The 22832-nt window shown below is 34.3% G+C and overlaps 1 protein-coding gene across 1 annotated transcript; it reads right to left on the bottom strand.

The window, feature by feature from the left end:
- Positions 1-3160: 3160 nt before the first annotated feature.
- LOC129222519 (ATP-binding cassette sub-family G member 1-like) lies at positions 3161-19353 on the bottom strand. The gene is made up of 12 exons (XM_054857031.1): positions 19089-19353; positions 18900-19014; positions 16991-17180; positions 15612-15757; positions 12773-12896; positions 11972-12086; positions 10387-10577; positions 8944-9042; positions 8113-8281; positions 7049-7149; positions 5590-5745; positions 3161-3505 (listed from the first exon to the last, which is right to left on the bottom strand). Exons 1-12 carry the CDS (start codon positions 19351-19353, stop codon positions 3161-3163), a joined length of 2016 nt encoding a protein of 671 aa, XP_054713006.1.
- Between the last annotated feature and the right edge of the window lie 3479 nt (positions 19354-22832).

Genomic DNA, 22832 nt, shown 5'->3' with positions numbered 1-22832 from the left:
CTGATTTCCCTAAAAGCTTTGAGCAACACTTCCCCGAAATCTCGGGACATAATTTAGAGAAGGAATTAAAATGGAGGGAGCAATTCTAATCATTGGCTTAGCAAAAGCTGCCCCAAAGACCCCAAGTCACGTGACTCAACAACGACGAATGGTTGGCACGTTTTGCGTGAAGCAAGCGAAAAAAAAAAACAGATTTCTTCCAATGCTTTACTTTAAAATCTATCACGTGACTTGGAGTCTGAGTTTCGTGAAAGTCTTCACTCCCTCCATTTTATCTCTTCTGAATGAATACAATGTAGCATGATCATGCATAGGTGATCAAGCCGTTTTATGCTTCGACAAAACCACGCAGTCTGTCATCATGAGAACATATATGCTCGATAGACACAACAATAAGACTGCATTTTAATGTGGTCTTACAGCAACTTGCTTTACATCTGTATCCCTTCCAAAAAGCAGTTACTTTCAGACTCGACCTCTGCTTTACAGGCTTTGTCTAGTAATCACCACGAAATTAAGGGGTCTCGTATACAGAGCTGCAAAAACTCCTGAGGGGTATTGAGAAAACCGACTTTTCATTGGGTACCATCCCACTGTGGTCTGCCCGGAAATGAGGAAGCCGACTCCTTGGCCAAGAAGAGATGTAATATTCTCCAAAGGTCTCGTGGAGCCTTGCCGCTCCACTCTGCTATATTGGAGATCAAGAGGGTAACGGAACAGAATTATACTAACCAGTACCAATTAGGGGAGAACACCAATAGTTAAAACCAGCACTAGATAGTTAACATTGCTTAATTTTACTTGGAAATTTTGGAGTGCAGAAATCAAATTGATCAGGCAGGTCAATAAGTAAACCTTGGTCGCACAGTCTCACGCACAGTCTCCCCCAAGGTAAACCTTGGGGGAGACTGTGCGATGCGTCCCACTGTATCCCGAATTCTCCGCGAGCTGCTGCTGTGGCTGCTTTCAGACTTAAGAGGACACGACTGTCTCAATGCCTATTTGTTCCGCTTTCACTTGAAGGATTCCAAGACCTCCTGCACTTTATGCAACTCTGAACAAGTAACGGACACTGCTCATCTGAACGACTGCTCAGCACTAATTTTAATCGTGTTGTCGAGAAATATTGGAGAGCCCGCGGTTTCATGGCCTAGTGGCCAATTAACCCGACATTTGTGAAACAATAAGACTGCATCTTAAAATCTACCTTCTGGGATACTCCCCCTCATTTTTGGTTTTGTCTGGAAAACAAAAAATATCCCCCATTCGTTGCAAAAACAAAGTGTTTTTCCTTTTGCCACAAACTACCTATTCAAATCCGTATTTCCAACTTCATTAAATCTAAATATCGAAGCTGTGTATGCTGAGCTTTATATTCGACTCCTGCTGTAAAACATTAGACCAATAAAAACATTAAACCCAATGGATTAAAATATTGGTCCAAGTATAACCTCACACGTCCCAATAATTCGAAGTTCGATTTTGAAGTTAAATTCATGCGTTACCTATTGACCTGCCTGATCAATTTGATTTTTACACTCCAAAATTTCCAAGTAAAATTAAGCAATGTTAAGTATCTAGTGCTGGTTTTAACTATTGGTATTCTCCCCTTATTGGTACTGGTTAGTATAATTGGATAAAAGTTAGTATAATTTGGTATTGGTACTGGTTAGTATAATTCTGTTCCGTTAACTAGAAACTAAAAATATTTATACTTGAATGAAAGGGACCCACACTGAATATTGATCCATGAAAATGGGGTCCGCTGGCTATTAAATTTAGGAAACACGTTGGTTTAAGAGTTCAAATAAATCCTGAAAACTTTAGTGTAAATGACTTCGATTTTCAAATTTGCCCGTATTCTTTAGAGCTATACCTCTTTAAGAATATTTTTCATTTAAACTTTACCAGTCATTCATGTTCTCTTACTAGTTCACTTCTAAACTTACCCCCTACGGTTTTGTCTAGCTATTTTTGTAAATTATCACTTTACAACTTTTAATAAAACTTAAATTCAACTGATAATCTTGGCTAACCTGAATAAGTACTGCATTGCTAGTCTAATAGAAGATTCTCTGCCGACAATGTTAAAACAAATTGAAATCTATTTCTTGCATTGGATTTCAACATATTCTTCTGGAAAGACTTATATGCAAGTGGAACTCGTGATTTTATAACATCTCCGCAGAACTCGACAAAACACCACAACGTTAGCAATCAGTTTTGAAATCCTTTGTTCTGCCAGAATTCACTTTCTGGGGATGAGGGCTCGTTGTTACGAGACTTAAGTGTATCCAAGATACAATTGCTAGTATTGGAAGTATAAATTAAAGCAGTTCTGGGGAGACGTTTGGACTCAAACGCCCCAGCTAAGACTTGATTGAGATTTAAACACAATCTCAAGAAAACGCGTCCAACACCTAAACTGCATTTCTATGTATATAGGGTTACTTCTGAAGATACTTACCAAGTCTAAGGTGTAGTACGACTTCTGTTCAATTGGCAAAATTCTTATTTCTTCCAGAAAATTAACTGAAACATTTCAGCGGGTGGAGTAACCTAACAAATTCTCTTTTACAAGCTATAACTAGCAGCGCGCCTTGTAATAGTTACAGTAAGAAGTAGATTTAAGCACTTAATGTTTTGAAGCTTAGTTCTATATTGTATTTAAAACATTAATAACTACTTTTTGTAGCATTTTGAAAACAGTTAATTGAAAATAACTTAGATAAATTTTGCTGTTAAAACTTGTCATGTCCTGGCAGCTCAAAGTATTAATTCATAGATTAAACATAAAAAACCATTAAATAATCCAATGTGACATTATGAGCGACACTAGTAAAAATTTAAACAGTATTTGCAACAATCTTATGAACAAGTATTTTTAGAATGGAAGATTTGAATGTCCTTCATGTACACTAAATATTTGAGACATATTTAACAATTTCCGTATATTTTAACCTTTTATTTGTGGCTTCATGAACCAGCCTATAAATTACTTTAATACTCTTGCAACCGATACTAAAAAGTTGCTTTACACAACTTTTAAAAATTAAGACAAACTTGTTACAATTTAAAAATCTTTATTTAAACATAGAAAAATATATACAAGATAAAATGCGAAATATTTTTACAAAAGATAGTAAAATGCTAAAATTGTTCATCGACTGTAGATAACTTTATAATAAAGCACGTTGTAAGCAATGAATCTGAAGACAAAAAAGAATGCCCACAAAACGGCATAATCTACATATAGATTTCCACCAACCATGTCCATTTCCTTCAAGAAATCCAGAGGCTCTTGGAACGGGCAGAATATTTTATCACAGTGCAATTCTGGTCTGTTCATGGAATAGATGCTAAGCAAGACGCTTTGGTAGCTGTACCTGATGTAAGATATGTAAGACAACCATTTCAAGTAAGTTGGGATGGTATCCAAGCTGATGAAGAAGCCACTGAACAACAGGATTGGTATGGATATCACAGGAGCCAAGAATACTGCGTTCTGCAAAAGAAGGAAGTTCAATGAAAATAGGTTCTTCAAAACAGAAGTTTTGTAAAGATTGTATTTTGGGTACACAAATGCTAGTTGTTTGAAAACTTATTTCCCGAGAGTTACACTTCAACGTTTAAAAGCGAGGTTATAAATTGATGCTAATAGTCTGTTTTAATTTTAACTGAAAATAGTACACGAAAAAATGTCTAGTACATTCAAAGCAAGTTTCAACCCTAAAAGACGATACACAACCAGTCTTCCAAAGACATTTTTTGGATCAGTTCACAATTTATAGACTGGCAATTAAAACAATCTTGTACCCTGAGAAATTTTAATGTTAGTCATCCCAGAAGTTCATGAAAACATTAGTGTTGCTCTGAAATTTGCTCCACCGGAAACTTAATTTAACTTGCCTAACGTAAACAGCACGCTTCACTGGGAATTGTTAGTTTGAATTAAAATATCTTTGTTTTTAATTGTTCATTTTGGATAGATAGTGTATATAGGCTATGCAAATTAAATATATCTTGACTAATAAAGCTGAAAGTGTCAGGATCTCTGACGCGCATAGACTGTTCGGCCGATTTTCATGAAATTTGGCACAAAGTTTGTACCATGGGGGTGTGCACCTCGAAGCGATTTTTCGAAAATTCGATGTGGTTCTTTTTCTATTCCAATTTTAAGAATAAAATTCTCATAAGATAAACGGGTAAATTATCATTACGTGGAACTAACATGGGCACAAGCCAAGTAGCGAGAAAATTCAACACACATTTGCAAACATGCAAGCGAACCAAAAGACCTTTTAATTTTCTATTACGGGCAAAGCCGTGCGGGTACCACTAGTTTCAAATAAAACAGGTAATCAAGCGATTTCTTTTCCATGGTATTTTGACACCATGTATGGCAAACTATTATGCGGTTAGAATTACAATATCCACATTGAATAGCTTATTTTGTCATGGACGTTATGTTACCCAAGTTTTTTCCATCCGCTCTTGCCTTCATTAAACTACAAGAAACAAGGTATACTTATTCTTTAACAATCTGCGACAATTCTATTGGAAATTTTCCTTCGAGTAAAACCATTTTTGCGTTGTTGGAAAACAAGTTAACTACCACATTTAACTTGCTATTTCCTATGTAGAACTACTGTAATTTCACTTCAACTTTTTTGTAATGAATATACCGGACCTAGCTAACTTGTTATAAAATCATGTCGCTTCAGGTAGACAAACATTGTCATCTTTCAAACGAAAGACCAATTTAGGATATTCAAAATAAAATATGTAAATAACTTAACCAGGTGTTTTTAGCGTAAGCAACAGTAGGAAATTACCAAGCTTAATTTGTGAAATTTGAACTCTAAAGTACATAATTTCAGTTTACAAACTTTGAAACTTATTGAAGTTTGTAAAACTATGCAAGATCAAAAAGGATGTTTAAGAGACCCTAAAACAAATGAAGACTTATGAAAAGCAAAAATTTATTCCCTAAAGTTTTGTACAGTTGTTTACTGAAGTTTCGATGCAGTAAGTGCAATGTTCTATTTTCATTTAAATTAAAAATTTTCTTCAATCAAGAACTGTCAATGTTCTCATCTTAAGTTAACATAAACGAGATAAAATCCTGCATTCTTTATGTACTTATAAGTTAAATTTTGGAAGCAATTTAACTATGTTCTTTAACAAAATGTTTGAATTTAAATGGACACGGCTATTGTGTTTACTAATAATGAAGCTGAGAGTGTCTGGATCCATGATGCGCACAGCGCCTAGACCGTTCGGCCGATTTTCATGAAATTTAGCAGTTTGCAGCATAGGAGTGTGCACCTCGAAGCGATTTTTCGAAAATTCGATTTTGTTTTTTCTATTTCAATTTTAACATTTTACCGAGCAAATTATCACAACGTTGGAAGAGTAGGTTACGAAATTATAACGTGGAACCGTAACATTCGCGAGGAAATGAACATAGCAAATTTGAGATAAATTAGTCATCCATTTGTAAATATACAAGGGAACCAAATAACCTTTTAATTTAACTACGGGCAAAGCCGTGCGGGTACCACTAGTTATAAATAAAAGTATCCTTACTTGAACGCTGGTGGCTGCTCCAATGATCATTCCAACGGACTGAGCTACAAGTGAAATCATGATGGACGAGAACAGGAAGAGAGAAAATCGTACCATATCATTGGGCTGAAAGGTCATCCAATATACTATACTGCAATATATTACAGGAAATAGGATCTGTAAAGATAATAGCATAGTTTGACTTTTCAATCTTGCGCATGCAACTAGTTAAGATACAGTCTTATATTTTAGTTGCAGTTACAATTATTTGAATTGTTTCAACATTTATTGTAATTTAAATCTGTTAAGAAATTTGTCGATAATTTGGGAGAAGCAGAGATGTTTCGATAGGAGATTAGAAAACTAATGAACTAATTCAAAACTGGAAGATTTTACTGTAAGATATAGGCTGAAAGTAGCAATCTTACGTGAACTTTACTTTTAGTGATGATTAGACATAATTACATAAACTAAAATAAAGAATCTATGTATCCTACACAAATCTACAGTCTAGGACAGATCTCTAAATATGACCGAGAGGTACTTGAGCACCTGAGAAGGAACGTATGGGTTTTCGAAATCCAAAAAGCACCGAAAAAGTAGACATAAGCTGTTCCAATTTTAAGACCCAAAAGAATTGGCATTTAATGACTAATGGAGAAACTATCGGATTGTCCCGACTTTAGTCTCATTCGAAAGCCCACAAATACTCCTTGTGAGCAGATTTACTTCCTTCGGATTTCCAAACCATAAGGGCTGTAAAATCACCAGTAGAAAAATCTAGCATTTAAGTAAAATAAATATTCAATCTGAAATTAGTGTATGCCGCGGTTTCAGTAGAAAAATCTAGCATTTAAGTAAAATAAATATTCAATCTGAAATTAGTGTATGCCGCGGTTTTATTTAGGGTGAATAAAATTCAGAAGAAAGATCTGTTGCCATTTTTCTCGACTGAACTAGAATTCTTGCTTTTGTTTTCATTCTTTTCCTATAATCGGGGGATTTAAAGTTTCCTTTTTAGCTATATTTTGCTATCTGTTGGGAAATTTTATAGCTTTTTGTTTAAGCCCGACTTTTGAATACGCGTGACTTGACATAACTAATTTTCGAGGCTGATCGTGCAAAACCGGGCGATGCTGATGGTAACTAATGTGGCTAATAGATACAAGCTTAATTAAATCTAGAGTCACAGGAAAGAACAAGAAACATTTAATGTCACTAAACTTATGTTGGCACATTTAATTTATTGGTGTATTTTCCATTGTCTATCGGAATACAAATCACCAATGGCAGGAATAATTTAGCATCATTGATTGGAAGTACTGGAGTCAAACTTTGATTAAATATATTTTTGCAGTTTAAAGTTTATTAAACTGCAAAGTGAAGCAGAACGCAAGAGCGATTACCCGAAATTTGACGAAAATATGCAATAGATAAATATTTTACTTTACATACAATACAAACTTGAAAACCAACTCACTTGGAATGGAATTTCAGCAACTGTTTTGGCTAAGTAGTACATCTTTGAACTGTACCAACTGTTCAAGTGCTCCCGGGCAAAAATGGTCTTTTCTAATGGAACTGAAAAAAGATACCGATTAGAAAAAATCATTCAAAATTAACATATTAAGCGCGTTAAATGTAACTAATGACTTGCAGAAGATGTTACTAATTGTGAAATTTAGTTTAAAATCATTTGAATTTAAGAAATGGTTCGACTTCTCAATAAGGTGAGAAAAGGAATTCAGAGTTTTTTTCGATTGAAATATTCGCCATGCAAGATTATGCTTTAAAAAATGGCACCAACTACGCGTTTGTACTCCATACAAGTTATCTGGTAATTATAAATTCGTAGTTCGTCGCCTTTTAATTCTTTAGCTTTATTCTGTTTAAAGAGATTTTTATTACTAATCGTGTCTTGGTTTGAAATCTATTGATGCTACTCTCATTCCGTGAATTTCCTCATAAATCAATTATGTAGGAGCTCTAAATTCAAGTTTAATTTAACATGATCTCGAACTTTTGAGGAGAAACAACCATGGAGTCTCAGCTCGCGTTATGTAGCCAATCCTATTATTATAACATACTTTGAAATTTAATCAAGCTCCCCCTCCCCGGGAAAGAATGGTGTATGATTTCACCCCAGAATTGAATCCTTACCACCGAAAGTTACACAGCATGTTTATTTTTGCAACAAAATGTTACTTTCAAAGTCGTGAAGCACAGATCCCAAGGCAAATGAAAGATTTTAAAGCAAAGCATTGAAAGAAACCCGGTTTCTTTCGCTAATTTCACGCAAAACATGTCAACCATCCGTTGAGACACGTGACTTTGGATATATGTTGCAGCTGTTGCAAAGCAAATGATTGGACTTTCTCCCTCCATGTACTAATTCCTATTCTAAGTGTACGAAGCATCAAATACAATGATAACTGTTAAGGGTTCCGAAACACTGAAGGATGACAACTTCGGAGAAAGCAAAGTAGATTTGATCTTTTAAGTTCAACAAGAGCTAGGTAATTAAGAAAAAAAAAGCACACTTACAAGTGAGAACTGTAGGCATCATAGATGTGAAAATCAAGAACAGTAAAGAGAAGAATAAGAATCCAGAGTTGTTGAAAATTTTGCTTGCGTCGTTACCAATCCCATAATACAATAAACCAAGAAGCAGTCCTACAACCACGTGAGCAAACAGGCGAAGCTGAGTGGACATCTGAAATAAAATTGCATTAGCAGACGAATTACTTTTAGATTTCTTGTCTAAACTATTAATCACTAGAAGATGTGGACTAATAAATATGCTGAATTATACAGATTCTTTTTGGAGGGAGGACTGAGATTGCATATAGGGAAACTGCATTGCAATCGTTTGAAGGATGCAGCAATTCGAATCTTCATGGAAATTAAAGTTTCAAAAGCACCTTTAAGATGAACAAGTTGAGTAAACTAAAACTTGTCGAACGTGACCGAAATTCAGTATTAAAATTTGAAGAGTTTAGAATCATTACATTTGTATTAAAGTGGTGAAATTTCAAAAGAAAACCACGTTAACTGTATAGCCATGTCGTGTAGAGTGAGGTAAGGAACTATTTTTAGCTTGTATCTGTGATCACTCATAACGTGCGTTCTAAATATTAGAACAACGCGAAGAATAAGTGAATGAAACATTGAAAACTACTTTAATACATAAATGACTGCTATTGCAGAAGTACTAGGATAAATTTACCGCCTCAGGTTCAGGGTAATAGTTACCTTTCCACTAATAATTTATTTTTCATCAAAAACTTATTTTAATGAAAAGCAATTGATCAAAGTAATTTGAAGGATATTTATTTTCCTTGAAAATAAAAACTTGACTATGAAATATAAACTTACTGGTTCTCTTAACGTGCAAATCAAGTTTCTGTAAGTTAGAATTTTGAACTGGTTGAACGGGCTGGTCGCATAGTCGCTGTAATTTGCTTTCAGATAGTCCTCCTGAAAGATAAAAAATTCAAGTTGTAATGAACTGAAATTTCACATTAAATTCTTAAATCCGAAAGTTGTCCCGAGAATGATTTCCATTATTAGGAAGTTTAAATATCAGACATGTCTGAAAATTCGAACTTTAAGTGAAATCGGCAAACACGTCAATTCGGAAACTTTCAAACTCAACATAATGCGCGAAAAACTGCGCCAAAATGCATATTTAATACACGCAAGTAAAAAAATAAGATCAAAGTTCAGCACACTTTCTGGAAGAATACATCAGAGACTTCTAATCAGGTAAATTAAGTGCGCAACTGCCATGCTCTATCCTCCATAATTTCACTAAGATAGGAAAAGGGAATACTGCAATTATACCCAAAATGTTTCGAGCCAACCATTGAGAATAAAAGTTAAATTAGTACTTACAATGCAACGACAGAAGTAAAAACGCCCAGAACCATGAATGGAAACCCGAAGGAGAAAAATAGAAATGGTTTAAGAACTACACTAAATAAAATGCGGAAAAAGTACAATAAAACTTATTTCCAAATGCAAGCTCTTCCAAAATTAATTTAAGACTAGAATTTCAAGGGGTTGGCTACCGAAACGAGGAGTTTCGGAATAAATTCGTTGAAAAGTGCGATGTTATCCGAAGGGTTAGAAACTAATTTACTTATTAAGTAGAACTAAAATATACCCCTCCCCCCCCAAAAAAAAACGTTTGCAGTATGTACTCTTTAAATAAAGTCTCAAAGTTCTGGTCGGCGACTAGCAGTTACAATGCTTTTAAGGTTTGTAGACAATCCCTCTCACTCAGAACTAGGCGTCAATTCTTGACTTCAGAGCCAGAGGGACATAAGTCCAGAAATTGCGATTTTCTGTTTATTAGTGCCTCGTATGAAGAAGCCTATTCAGCATCGAGCCATGTGAACGTAATTCTTAAAAATTTATATCTACAAGGGTAAAAAAGTGAACATTCGATCCTTTGCATGGGCCAGAAAAAGTTCTCTACTGTAAAATTATAATAATGCGACTTCCTTTCCGCTGGCTTTGAGGTACAGAAATATCGAAGAGGTGACTGCACTGCTAACCCTCAAACGCCAATAGTCGTACCCCTAGTGAGGGCCCGACTTTCGCAGAAGTTTCTTTTCTGTACTTTCCTATTCACTACTCGGTGTGGTTGGGACTCTAAGAGACCTTAAGAGATTTTTTTGCCAGCTGAATTTATAAAACTATTGTCTTGGATACTTAAAAATTACAATTTAAAAACTGTTTCACTGACGACCCAAGTCATAATGGAATAAAGCGACAGACGACTCGAAAGAATCACCTAACGGGACAGAAACTTACCTTAAACAAGGAGGTCTTTCTCTTCACTTTTTCTTGAAGCAAGCATAGAGTAGATGCTTGTAATGACGAGTCCAAGTTTTTGCATTCCGAGTCGTCGGCAGTCGAAGACTGTTCTAGATCTTCTAAGTTATCGACCGCTTTCTTTAGTTTGGAAATCCAGTCTCCATGTACACCAGTTGCAACTTCAGTAGCTGAAAGTTGCAAAGTGCATTCAGTCGTCAGAATATTAAATAGTGTCGTATCAGCTCGCCATTTTTCCATAGCATGCTATTTGAAAAATTGTCATTTAACTTACGTTTCAAGTTACTTTAGGCGAGTCTTAAGATGCCACACAGGGCGAGGTTAAACTCGCCGTTTTACCGTAAAGCTGAAAGAGACCTAAAAGGTATTCATATGCTGCAATCATCAGTATCGCTTGGCGTACCGTGATCGCAGAACATGAATGACAAACACGTTAAGAAATTCATTTTACAATACTATTGTTGGAAATTTTGTGTAACCCACCTTTGAGTTTTGGTGACTCGCAAAAGATTGGTTTTCTAAAAATAATGCAGATGTTAATTCAAACATTTCGGGGGTGTACAAAAAAAAAAGAATTTTTACATATACTATTTTATATCTTTGTGCTGGTTCAAATCGCTTGACTAATGAAAAAATAAAGAACTGAATTTGAATTTCCTATCTATTGCTACCTATTTCGCGTGCATAAGGCGTACCAATATAAACTGTGCAGATTAATTCAAAAACTGTTTATCCATAAGTGAAACATACTTCATTCGATGAAAATATAGTACTTTGAGAGCGCACCTCAAACCAAGCCTGAACTTGTACGCCCGTTAATTGTTAGATTAGTAATTTGTCACACAGCAGAACCACAGATTGAAGCTTTAGGTATGGCTGACCGAGGGTCGAATCTGGTAAATAGACGCGCAAATGTACCAAATCTGCTTTGCCGGATAAGAAACAACTAGTTATAAACACGGGTCGCGCTCTAACAGAAATCTATTTGGAAGTGAACAAAAAATACAAAAGGTCCGTTGTGGTATTTTGAATTTAATCTTATTAAAGTAACGGGGTAAATTCTACCCAAGATAGGGTGTCCACGAATGACAATTAAAAGCTGCGACTGCAGCGAAAGGCAAATCTCTCACATTTTTGCCAAGACATCAGGACAATGAAAAAATTTACAAACTATTAGGACTGTTTTTGAGAAAGACCTGATAACGTGTAAGAAGGGAGATCAATGATAATTACGTTTAACGATTTACAGATTTTATCCTCAATCCTAAGCGTGTAGCCAATTGCAACAATACTCTATCGATAGTTTTTAAACAGTTAAACTACTGAAAGGAGAAAATTCAGTTTAGCTATTACAATTTTTGCTCAGTTTGCGGTATTTAGAATTTCATGGATGATCCCTAATATTTCATTACGGAATATAATCGATTAAGGTAGATAGGAAATCTACCTACAAAACTGCTCCGTCAAAATTTAAACTGTTACAATGCAATGACTTCCTAAAAGAAAAAGTGATACGAAAAAACTATCAAAATATTTCGTTTCAAACTATTTGATATAAACTTACCATAATCAGTAGGGTTGTGGTACTGTGGACAGGCAAGTCCAAGGTTTGCCAAAAAAGGCACCAGTTCTTTGGTAAACCCACGAAAGATGCATTGGCCTTGAGCCAGCATGTACAACTAAAATATAAAATTGAGATACAGAAAATGGCATTTATAATTAGTAACTCTAAGCCATAAAATTAAGTCCACACAGCAACTTCAGTACTAATTTTACTCAAGAAAAGATTACAATATTAGAAAGTACACTAAAGGGAACAAATTGCCAGCCTGAATAATAACGGAAATCATAGCGCTAAAAAAACTAACACACATTAACCAGACCTTAACTTGTGCTAACTATGAAATGGCTCAAACCCAGTTCTGTAAACTATGAAAACGCAATATCTGTATTAATTTTCGTTAAAAAGCTCCCTTAATATGATCCAAGGATTTTTAAAACGTTCACTTAGTTAAGTTCTTCAGCGAGACTAACCTATGCCTGCTAAATCTATTGCAGTTTTTACAAAAGTTGCACACTAAGGGCACGTCAGATTACGTTTCGTGTGGAATATTGGCAAGCCACCAGCAAGGACGAAACTAAATTTTACAGGGAGAAAAGCACCGCTTAGTTCCTCGGATATACTTTTGTAGTTTGAGTTTGTTTCTGAATATATTATATAAACTTAATTAACTAGCGGGGAAGAAGCAGACTTCTACCAGCTCATGAAAGATTCTCTTCACAACCTGACATTAGCGGCATTTAAAAGACTTCTGAAGTTTATTTTCAGAACAATTCAAAAAATACCTATTTAAAACACACAAACCTTGTCAAATATTTCAAATATTCGGGCACTTGGCTGATGAATTGTGCAAATAACAGTTCTTCCTTCTTGAGCCAGAGATTTTAGTAGTTGGATGCACTGAAGGCAAGAGGAGCTGTCCAAACCACTGAAAAAGAGCTTGGAGTAAGCACTAAATTTATGTAAAATGCCAAGAATAAAGTCTTAAAATTAGACTTTTTAAAGAGGGATAAATGTATTAAGTTGCTAACAGTAAAGTTAGCATTTTTAGACTAAACTATGTCTTGGAACTCGTTTATCCATAGTAAGCTTTTTGAATGGACATCCACGCATCAGTATTGTCATATACTTGAATTCCAATTCAAAACAGTTTTTTTACTTCGAATAGCAACATTCAGTTCTTTGAAACACCGAAAATTTCAGTTTCCTTTTTTGATGCTCTAGCATATATTGTAGAAAAGTAAACTATTTTTCATCTTTTATCATTTAAGAAAATAACTTAGCGTTTAGTTCTAAAAGGTATCTTTTCTACGATCAATTAATTCTCTTTTCAAACTAAGATTAAATTCAGTGTTTGCGTAGATAAATTTCGGTATCATGCGAAACTTTCCTCTACCCTAGCTCCTAGTTTAAGAAATATTCCATTGTTGACATTTGGATAGTTTAATTATCCATCATAACTTTGAAATTGTTATGTTCAATTCGCATCACGAAGGTGACGCGAATTAACTGAATGAAATCTTCGCTTTCTGAAATCATTGGAGAATTATGTAAGAGACTAAACGTACATTTCCAGTTCACTGCTAAGCCAGAACAAACTATTGTTTTTTAACAGACTTTCTGTAACCAAGCAGTTTAAAAACTATACAACATTTACCTTCATGAAGATCTCTTTTTAATGAATCATGATATTTGCTACTGTAAAACGAACTCCAACGTCAAGATTGCCCATTTCTAAACAGCTCTTTAGATTCTTTTGAATATTTCGTACATGAAGTATTGTTTAAAGAAAACTCAATTGGGAAATCTAAGTAGTTGCCATAAACTGAGACTTCAACATGGTGGCTCAGGAGAGGTAACTTACTGCTAAATACTTTTGGAATTACTTCCCAGTTTTTATTTAGACAAAAGATAAAAACTGCCGTTTGCATTGAGCAATTACAATCTGCTTATATACGATGTCGACACTCAAGTCTTAAATCGTACTATTTTAATCGAGTTTTGGAACAAGTCTTTCTAAGGTTTATAATCTTTTAGGCAATGATTTTAAGTTAAAAATAAAGTTATATAAAATAAAGTTTTAAAGTCCTCATAGTTACTTAATAAATGAACATTTCTTATTCCCACGATTAACTTGCCAAATATTGTTCTGAAGAGAATGTTTCCATTTTTTGCTTCATTCATATCAAGTTGTTTTAATACGTTAAAACTTTTACCTGCTGAAGTAACGTTCAGATCCTATCTTTCAATAATTCCAAATCTGCTTACTGAAAATTACGTTTTTAAGCGTTTATACTTTTTTCGAAGTAAACTATCTAAAAAGTTTTAGCTTTGTTGCATTGACATCAAGTTTATATTCATAGAGTACGTCAAGTCTAAGTTGTAAACATTTGAAAGAAATTGCAAGAAAAGAATTTTCAAAACTTTCTTTCAATGAAATAAATTTCTAAAACTTTTAATCCTGTAACTTTCGGTACAACATTTCTATCAATACTATTGAGTGGGAAATGTTTGAAGATCAGTAATAAAATTAAGTGATAACTTTGCTTTTTATGCGAGAATTTTTTGCTCTTCATCAAAATGTACTTTAATGTTTTAAGTTGATTTTTTCTCCTATTTACGAACTACAGTGCACCCCGTTTCAACTAACGAAAGGGCCACAAACTTTGTTCGTTGTAATTGGAAATTCTGTTGTAATGAAATTAAACTATGTAATGGAAATTAAAACGACTGAATTTTAGTCAAAAAACTAGTTTCGTTGCATTGGTAGTAGCTGTAACTAGATTTTGCGGTATTTTATCACCATTCGAGTATTCCTACAAAAATACTAAAACTACAGTAATTACGGATAGTCATTTAAGGGGGTCCGGGACACACAAATCGTCAAAATTTTGTATTTTTTTTTATCATGTGAAAAATTACTCTTTTCTGCTTAAAAGGACGTTTGAATCTTTTTTCATCTTAAATAGAACGAAAGATTTTTGTTGCGTGCACCTAACTAACGTGTACTTAACTTTAAACGCGTTTTTCTCCATGATGGAATTTCACGATTTCTCGCATTCAAACTCGTATAAGTCAGGAACCGATAAAGATAATGAAACTTGGAGCATATCTTTTTTAAACAGTTAACGTTTTTTCGAATTCGCGGAATAAAAATTGAAGTTTACTGTAAAAATTATGATTGTTTTAAAAAAGTATCTTCGAATTTTTCCTTCAAATATTTTTTATTTAATCTATATTTTTAAAATCGCCGAATAAAAATTAAAGCTTAGATATTTGTGCGTCATTTATTTAAAAAAATTCGATAAAGAATATGAGTTGTAGCAATTTAAAGCAACTCTTTTTTCAAAAAAACTAATTTAAATAAAAAATTTCATATTTGTTATGATTTTGCTTATTAAATGGTCAATCAGTGCAAAAAATTTCAAAACCTTAAAGTACATAATGAAAAATTTCAAACTGTGCCCCGGACCCCCTTAATGAAAGTTCGGAGCGAGAATAGGATAAAAATTAAGGCATATTCATGTCTATGGAAATAAACATTGATAAACATGAGTTATCTGTCGAATCTTAGCATAACTGGAAGACAGTGTTTGCGAAAATTTAGCTGTTTTGTTAAAAGAAATCATGGAAAGTGAATTACCTTGTTGGTTCATCTAGAAAGATGAGGGGTGGATTACTGACCAATTCTTGAGCAATGCACAATCTTTTTCTTTGACCTCCAGACAGCTGGCTGGCCTTGTTGTTCTGCCTTTCAATTAACCCTAACGATTGCATGCATTCTTTTACCTACAATAGGATTAAATTTTCCAAGTCATTGGGAAAACATGGGCACAAGTTATTTTAAGACTTCAAATACAATAACCCATAAGCTCCAAAGTAACATTGAGGAGTTTTGAAAACCATTCCAATATACATTTATTAAACTACTTTCTTAGCTAATATTAATATTCTGATATAGTAAAAACTTTAAAACTGTTGAATTTGTGTTCTATACTCGATAAAAAACTTAGAAGTTGCTTCCCATAATGATCCCCAAAGTGCACTTAGAAATTTAAAATACATCAGCTCAAACGAATTTGCTCAGATATTTAACGTTTCGGCCGAAGGAGCTTTAATCCCACTTGGAAAATATACTTTAAAGTTATCAATAAATTTAACAGATTTTGCAAACATCTTTTTTAAAAATGTCGTTTCACGCTTTAAAGATAGTTAAGATCCATCAAAAGAATAGGGATAAAAGAATTGGGATGTAAATCTGCTGTAAGCCGACTATAAGAACCAGAAGGCCGTGTAATTTAGTCTCTTTAAGATTGTGTTAACAATAGATTTAAGATTGTTAAATATTATTTTAAATGGCAGTGCTGACCAAGAGCACAATGGAAATTTAAAATTTCTGGTAGAGAAAATTTTAATTACTGTTTACAATTTCGTTCAAGAACTACGCCTCAATGTGTTAATTTTAATCTATAGGTTAAGCGTTTTAAAATAGATTCGCATCGTGCTTTTGAACATTAGACAGCCTTTTGCAGGCCAAAGCCGATTTGTTGATACTTTAGTCCAATTGACCCTATTTGTCATCGGCTGACTCCGAATAGTTGGAGGTGCTTAGATTTCATTAAATACAACTTAATGCAATTCCAACTCGGTAAAATTTATTGTTGAAAATTGGTGGAATTTAAGTTTAGACCTTTTAAATTGGCACGCTTTAAGAAAATTTCTCGGCAAAACATGTCTCATAACTTGAATGCATCGTAAGAGAAGCTCTATTGTGTTAAATAAGCTTTTAATTCCAACTATAATTGAAGGAATAATTTGTGTATGCCCTTGAGATTCAAATTTTTAAAGGTTAGAAATAAATTTAGTTTTAGCAAAGTTCCGATAATTTTTACAATCCAAGAAATCTTAAGAGGGAGAATCTATTTCTATTACTGAAAGTGTGCCCAAATTAACGCTGCCCAAGTGAAACGTGTAAAGTTTCAAAAACAGAATGATTGACAGTACTAGGCCACTGTCACTTACCATCTTTTCTCTCTCCTTTTTGGAGATCGTGGACGGAACCTTGAGGCAGGCGGCAAGATAGATGGACTCTCGCACGGTCAGGTGTGCCAACAAGTGGTCGTCTTGCATGATGTAACAAGATAGCTTCCTGAAGACACCCATGTCCCGCTCCTTCCCGTTCACCAGGATCTCTCCAGACACTTTCTGACGCCTGCATGACACAAAGACGGGTCAACCGGCGCGGTCACGCTCAGCATGGGAATGACAAAAAAGTACGGTCAGGTGGCCCACTTTCCCACTCAGAAGCATGACGCTTCTATTGTTGAACTGTTCAAAATTCAACGTAAAACATCCAAAACCTTGTTTGTGTTAAAATTTAGATTAAAACAGGAAGCAAAACTGTGCTGTACGAGTTAAGTTCACAAACCGACTTTGGAGGAAAGGATCTTGGAAAGCATCTTTATTTACCAAAACTCTCGCAAGAGACGCTAAATTACCAAAGCTTTAAAGTTTTCTTGCGTCAGCCGTTATTAAACGGTTAACCAAAACCCCTAAGAGCTATGGGTTGCCAAAATTTAAAATTGAGATTGCTAATAAAAATTGCAAAAATTATACTTAGGTTTGCCCCCAATTATTATCTGTTTTGAAGCATAAGACTAGATGGTTCTGGTGCTACATAGCATGATTTAGGAAACTTGCTCAACGGAAGTCTACCTACCAAGACCGTGCCCAAAGGGAGTGTTTTAGGGATTTAACTACTCATTACGGGAAGAAAGCAAAGCGAGGAAAATGTAGCATTTGACTTAAGTGTTGATGTATCCGTAGTGTTCCTTTAAAATATTTTCTTTGAAGTTTTGTTGCAATTAAAAATTGTGCTTTCATATTACTAAAATCTTATTTTTGAAAATCGGTGAATAAGAATCCCTGAATACTCCGACAATACAAGGCATCAACAGTGTTAAGATTGCATATTGGCAAAGTGATGAATTTGGCTATCCCAAAAAGAGAAATTTTGCCGCTATGGAAAAGTGCAGTAGTTTTGTTTGGCAAGATTTTACATCTGAAACAACGTCCTGTTCAATTTATTAACTATTACTTAATATTGTAAAATATGATAAAAACTATTTTTAAAATTTTAATACTTTTTGCAATATACTGCATTATTAATAAATGCGATATGGTACGAAAGTTGTAAAAAGAATAAACGATTTACTAGCACAGTCGGAACGCACCTACGGGGGGGGGGATAAGTCCTTAGATGTATGTAAAATCATTAGTATTGACAATATGACGCAAAACTAAGAGTTCCGAGGTTTCATACTTCGACAGTCTTGTTGCGCCTCTTACAGGGGTATTTAACAGAAATTAGTTACAGGACATGCTGGTATGTTTTCCCGATAATGAAGACAAAGATTAAACATTACGCAATTTGAAAAGTACGAGAGTTCAATTATTTTGCTTCAATCGGGTACGACCGTTTAACAATTTTTTTGTAAGTACCCACCACGGCAGTAATATCTTAGTCGTGTGAAAAAATTTTAGCTATGTTGTGAATGTTAATTCTCGTGAAAAACTCAAATTCGATTACATTAATGATTCGACATTTATTTTCTAACTTCATACATTAGCTATTTTTGCCATGCAATCAATGTATGAGTGCGTTATAAAACCTTCGGAAGTACAGGATACCTTTCATTTTAAGGCTTCGAAAACTGGTAGATATTGCCGATTTTCTACCGAAATGTCCGCCTAAAACTGCAGTGAAATTCGTACTCACACAATACTTAAATTATGACTTAAGTGTGGGAAATAAGATATTGAATGAAAACTTCTATGGATAAAATCGTGAAATAATCTAGATATGCATACAGTCAGATAATGTCAAGTACTATCTAAAAACTCGACACAAGTAACAGAACTTTTTACTTACGTAAACCCAGAGAGAACGTTCAGGAGAGTAGATTTTCCAGCACCAGAGGGACCCATTATAGCAGTGAGTTCACCTGTTGCAACTTTACCGGAAACACCGCGAAGAATTGCCTTCCCTACGTGGAAAAAGGGAATTAAAATGGTGCTACACTTTCGATGACAGTCATGGAAACAATCAAAAGCTGCTTACCTGAACTAGTAGTCAAAGAAATTTCCTTCCATTGTAATGAAACCGGTGGGCAACGTTCGAAAGTAAATTTCGGAGGAGAATTTCGAATGCCGACATTACTCTCCGCAACGCCAACGTCATACGACAAAGGAGATGTTGGCCAAAGATTACTCGATGCGTTTTTTGTTTCGGGCGGGTGCATCATCGCCCTCACTGCCCACTGGGCAGCACCACTACCATCCTTTGGTGGCGAAGATATCTTTTGGATCGACAAAAGTTCCGCCATCTTCAACCCTGAAAAAGAGTAAAGTTTAAGTTGGCTGAAAAAGAAAAAGTCTGCTAGCATAATTTGTACACAAGAATGCACCTGAATATTATATCAAAGGACCGGTCCTCTTTGTTAAGGAGTTCGGGTAGGACTAACAACCCTATTCCGTAAAAACTGTCTCAGGAACTTGAGACGCTTTAATATAAGTTCTCTAAATGTCTAAACTAAGATGGCTTGGCTATGTTTACAGGCATGAGGATGAAAGCCCATTGAACAAAGTTACGTTGAAGGAGAAGTGGACCACGTACAAGATGAATGAACAGCATAGAAAAATATCAAAAGAACCTGGCTGCAAACATAGAACTTCGGCGTCAAATTGATCTAAATGGGGCAAGTCTGTAGAGAAAGCCTGACTGAGAGTTGGCTAAAGAGCTTGTGAAGAAGTGCACTAGTTTCGTCTGCTGTGATGTTGAGTTTAAAATTAGTCTTGTACAGCAATTACAACATTACATCGGTTATCTAAGAACATTTTATTGAGTTAACATTGAAATTCTTCAAACCTTGACCCCATAAGTTTCTGCAAAAATAAAGTCTAGCATCTAGTGATAATCTGTTCCGATTAACAGGATGGCAACTAAAGTACCTGTTCGCCATTGAATACTTCAGATGTTAACTTTTACGAAACATCTAAACATAGGAGAAGCTAAATTTAAAACAAAGCTATTAATAGATCACGGAGTGAACACAACTAGGCGAATACAACTGCTGTATTGAAAAACTAATTGCTTCATGACTTTTAGAGAATTAATACTATTTACAGAGTTAAAACTACTCGTGTTGAAGTATCTAGTTTTTGCTCTAATCTTGCAATTCTAGTATTATGAACAACTGTTATAGAATGGATTATTTAAGGATCAACTTTTATTTTTTAAATTTCACAGCGCCACATGTAAATTGTCTGCAACGGTTACCTAGTCTTATGTTGTGGACCTAACGTTAAGGAATTTCTTTTGCAACTACCTATATTTTTCCAAACTTGTTCGTTTGAGTACTCGCTCCACAATATATGTATTTCCACCATACCGTTGCTGAAAGCTTTTGAGAGAAAAGCTGAAGTACATGGGATTTAAGGTAGTCTAGTTATAATACTCCAATACAGAACTCTGAATTTAGAAATATTAATAAGTTAACTACTGTAAATATTCAATTTCGCATCACCAAAGTCGAGTTTTTAAAATTTGTCTTTAAATCACTTCTGATACCATTAATAATTCAATTTTCCGCTGGCGTATTATCGCGTTTTTTAAAAAATTTCTTTAAACAGAAAATCTAAACCCATTTATAAATACTTATCCACCAATCGTACTTTCAGCGAGCTAACCAGCTTCATTAAGTAAATGAAATATTGAACAATTCAGTTTTTATAAACATTTAAAGTACCAATGATTCATCAAGTCTGTTAATTTTTCATGGTTTGAAGCATTACTCAACTAAAAGGCTCCAGATCGATTAGATTTTGAAATCAGTTTTTCAAAGCATGCTCTTAAGTGAAAAAGCTAGTTTTATAATCGATTGCATACATAGATGAAGACACGGGACTAAATTCAATTATGCATTCGGAAGAAACTTCTATCGATGGAATACAAAAGACTTATTGACTGCTTGTTTCGCAGTACTTTGTCTCCGAATGGAGAAACGCCGTGTCCCGTTGCCCAAGTCATTCTTAGTATCCAATGAGATACTAATTGAACGAATTTTATTATTTACTTGTATGCGCAATTTATGAGGTTAGCTAGTTTCTAGTAAAACAGTCTTTCACTAAAGAAAATCTATAGCTTCAAGAATCAAGTCAGCAGAACATTTTACTTTTTAATCAAGAAGCATTTACATTTTTTGAACCATTAGCTTCAACTAACCGTCCCATTTCAGTATTTTATAACTGCCTCTGAAATGAGCGCCAGTTTGAACTAAAATTCTATCCAATTTCAAATCTTGGCTAAAATCTTCAGAAGTGCAAAAGATTTTGTATTTCAAATATTCAACTATTTATTCAGAAATTTTTAGCAATCTAGTAAACTACTTGCCTTTCATAGCGATAGTTGATTGAAAGAGTAACTCGAGTGCCCTCGTAAGCGAGAACTAACCATTAGCAATTTAGTTCTACACTGCCTAGCTGAGAAAATTCACGTGATCGTTTTTCTTTATGTTCTATCGAAAAACCTCGTTTTCAGATTATTAGACGGAGATTGAACTGATCTACTAGGATGAGCTTACTATGATTATAGGAGTATTGATTGAATAGATGCGGAAGTTCGAAAATAGATTTTACAAGTTCCCATTTTTGGGTGCTAAAATAGATTTAACTTCTAAGTTTCAGAAAAATCTTTTGCAACTGCGATTGTAGAAAACGCGATTGAGAATTTCAGATAAGATTTTTCTAAATATAGTTAGAACTTTGAGTCTTCCTTAGAAACCTTCGAATTATAATTGGCAAGAAATCTTCTAGGTCACGTGTCAATAAATTTCATCACAAGTACATTAAAATAGTTTCTCTGGACTAATTGGGACCAAACGCAATCCTAGCAATCTAAAATTAAAGAGACCGATTGACCTTTTATTACGAGTAAAGAAACTATGTTTTGCGATAAAATTGCAAGACACTAAATACAAATAATTTCACATTTCATAAATTAATTTGCCATCGATTTTCTGTGCGTTTGAATGTTAACAGATAGAAATAAAAAGCGAACGTTCGACGTACTTTTAGATTTACTTTAGCTATCATAATTTAGCATTGTGAACACAAATATTGAAGAGCTTTAAAAATTAAACTGAATAAGTGAGGTTTAACTATTCTGATACTACATTTAACAAAATTATCAATTGCAAGACCAGTAAACTAATTTCGTCAAAGTTATTCTTAAATCCTATCTTTTTAAGGAAAAGGAGGCATGATTGATTAAGTAAAAATTGATTTTAGAAATTTGATTATAAATGTATTACTTTTTCCATGTTAAGACACCAGTCTTAGTTTAAAAACCCAAATAAAAACACGTTGAAAGAGAAATTCCATCTGCATTCACATTTATCATGCTTATATTTGTATTCAAGAACACCAATTGCAAATTAACTGTTGGTAATTCTAATTCTAATATTTAAGAATAAATAAAATTTTAGAGAATTGCGTTTCTTGTGAGCTGTAAGTAACATACCTTACTATCAATTAACCCAAAATTAAAACGAATATTCTAACTTGTCGCCATTTGAATTCATATAGAAACTAGTATGCTGTACCGTAAGGCTTACGGTCTTCAAGATCTTAGGAATCCTAACCCGTGATAGAGTGGAAAAGTAAACATTTATGTAGACTATTCACGTAACATTAAATAATGTTTCTTACATAACCATAAAAAACTTTTCTTCAGATAATATCAAGAAAAATCCCGGCTAAGTTAACAATTTTCGGTTAAACTTTCCCACAAAAACGCGAGATCCTT

The sequence above is a fragment of the Uloborus diversus genome, chromosome 5, assembly GCF_026930045.1.
Source record: "Uloborus diversus isolate 005 chromosome 5, Udiv.v.3.1, whole genome shotgun sequence".
In the NCBI taxonomy this organism is placed as follows: domain Eukaryota; kingdom Metazoa; phylum Arthropoda; class Arachnida; order Araneae; family Uloboridae; genus Uloborus; species Uloborus diversus.
Note: the sequence above shows the minus strand (reverse complement) of the source record. Positions and strands in the feature narration are given on the sequence as shown.

Bases quoted from the DNA above. Each gene is read 5' to 3' on its own strand.
- LOC129222519 (XM_054857031.1), bottom strand. From the start codon at position 19,353: ATGGCGGAACTTTTGTCGATCCAAAAGATATCTTCGCCACCAAAGGAT. The intron at 12,087-12,772 runs GTTTGTGTGTTT...TTTATATTTTAG, and splicing joins TATTTGAAATATTTGACAAG to TTGTACATGCTGGCTCAAGG. The intron at 5,746-7,048 runs GTGAGTTGGTTT...TTATCTTTACAG, and splicing joins TTGCTGAAATTCCATTCCAA to ATCCTATTTCCTGTAATATA.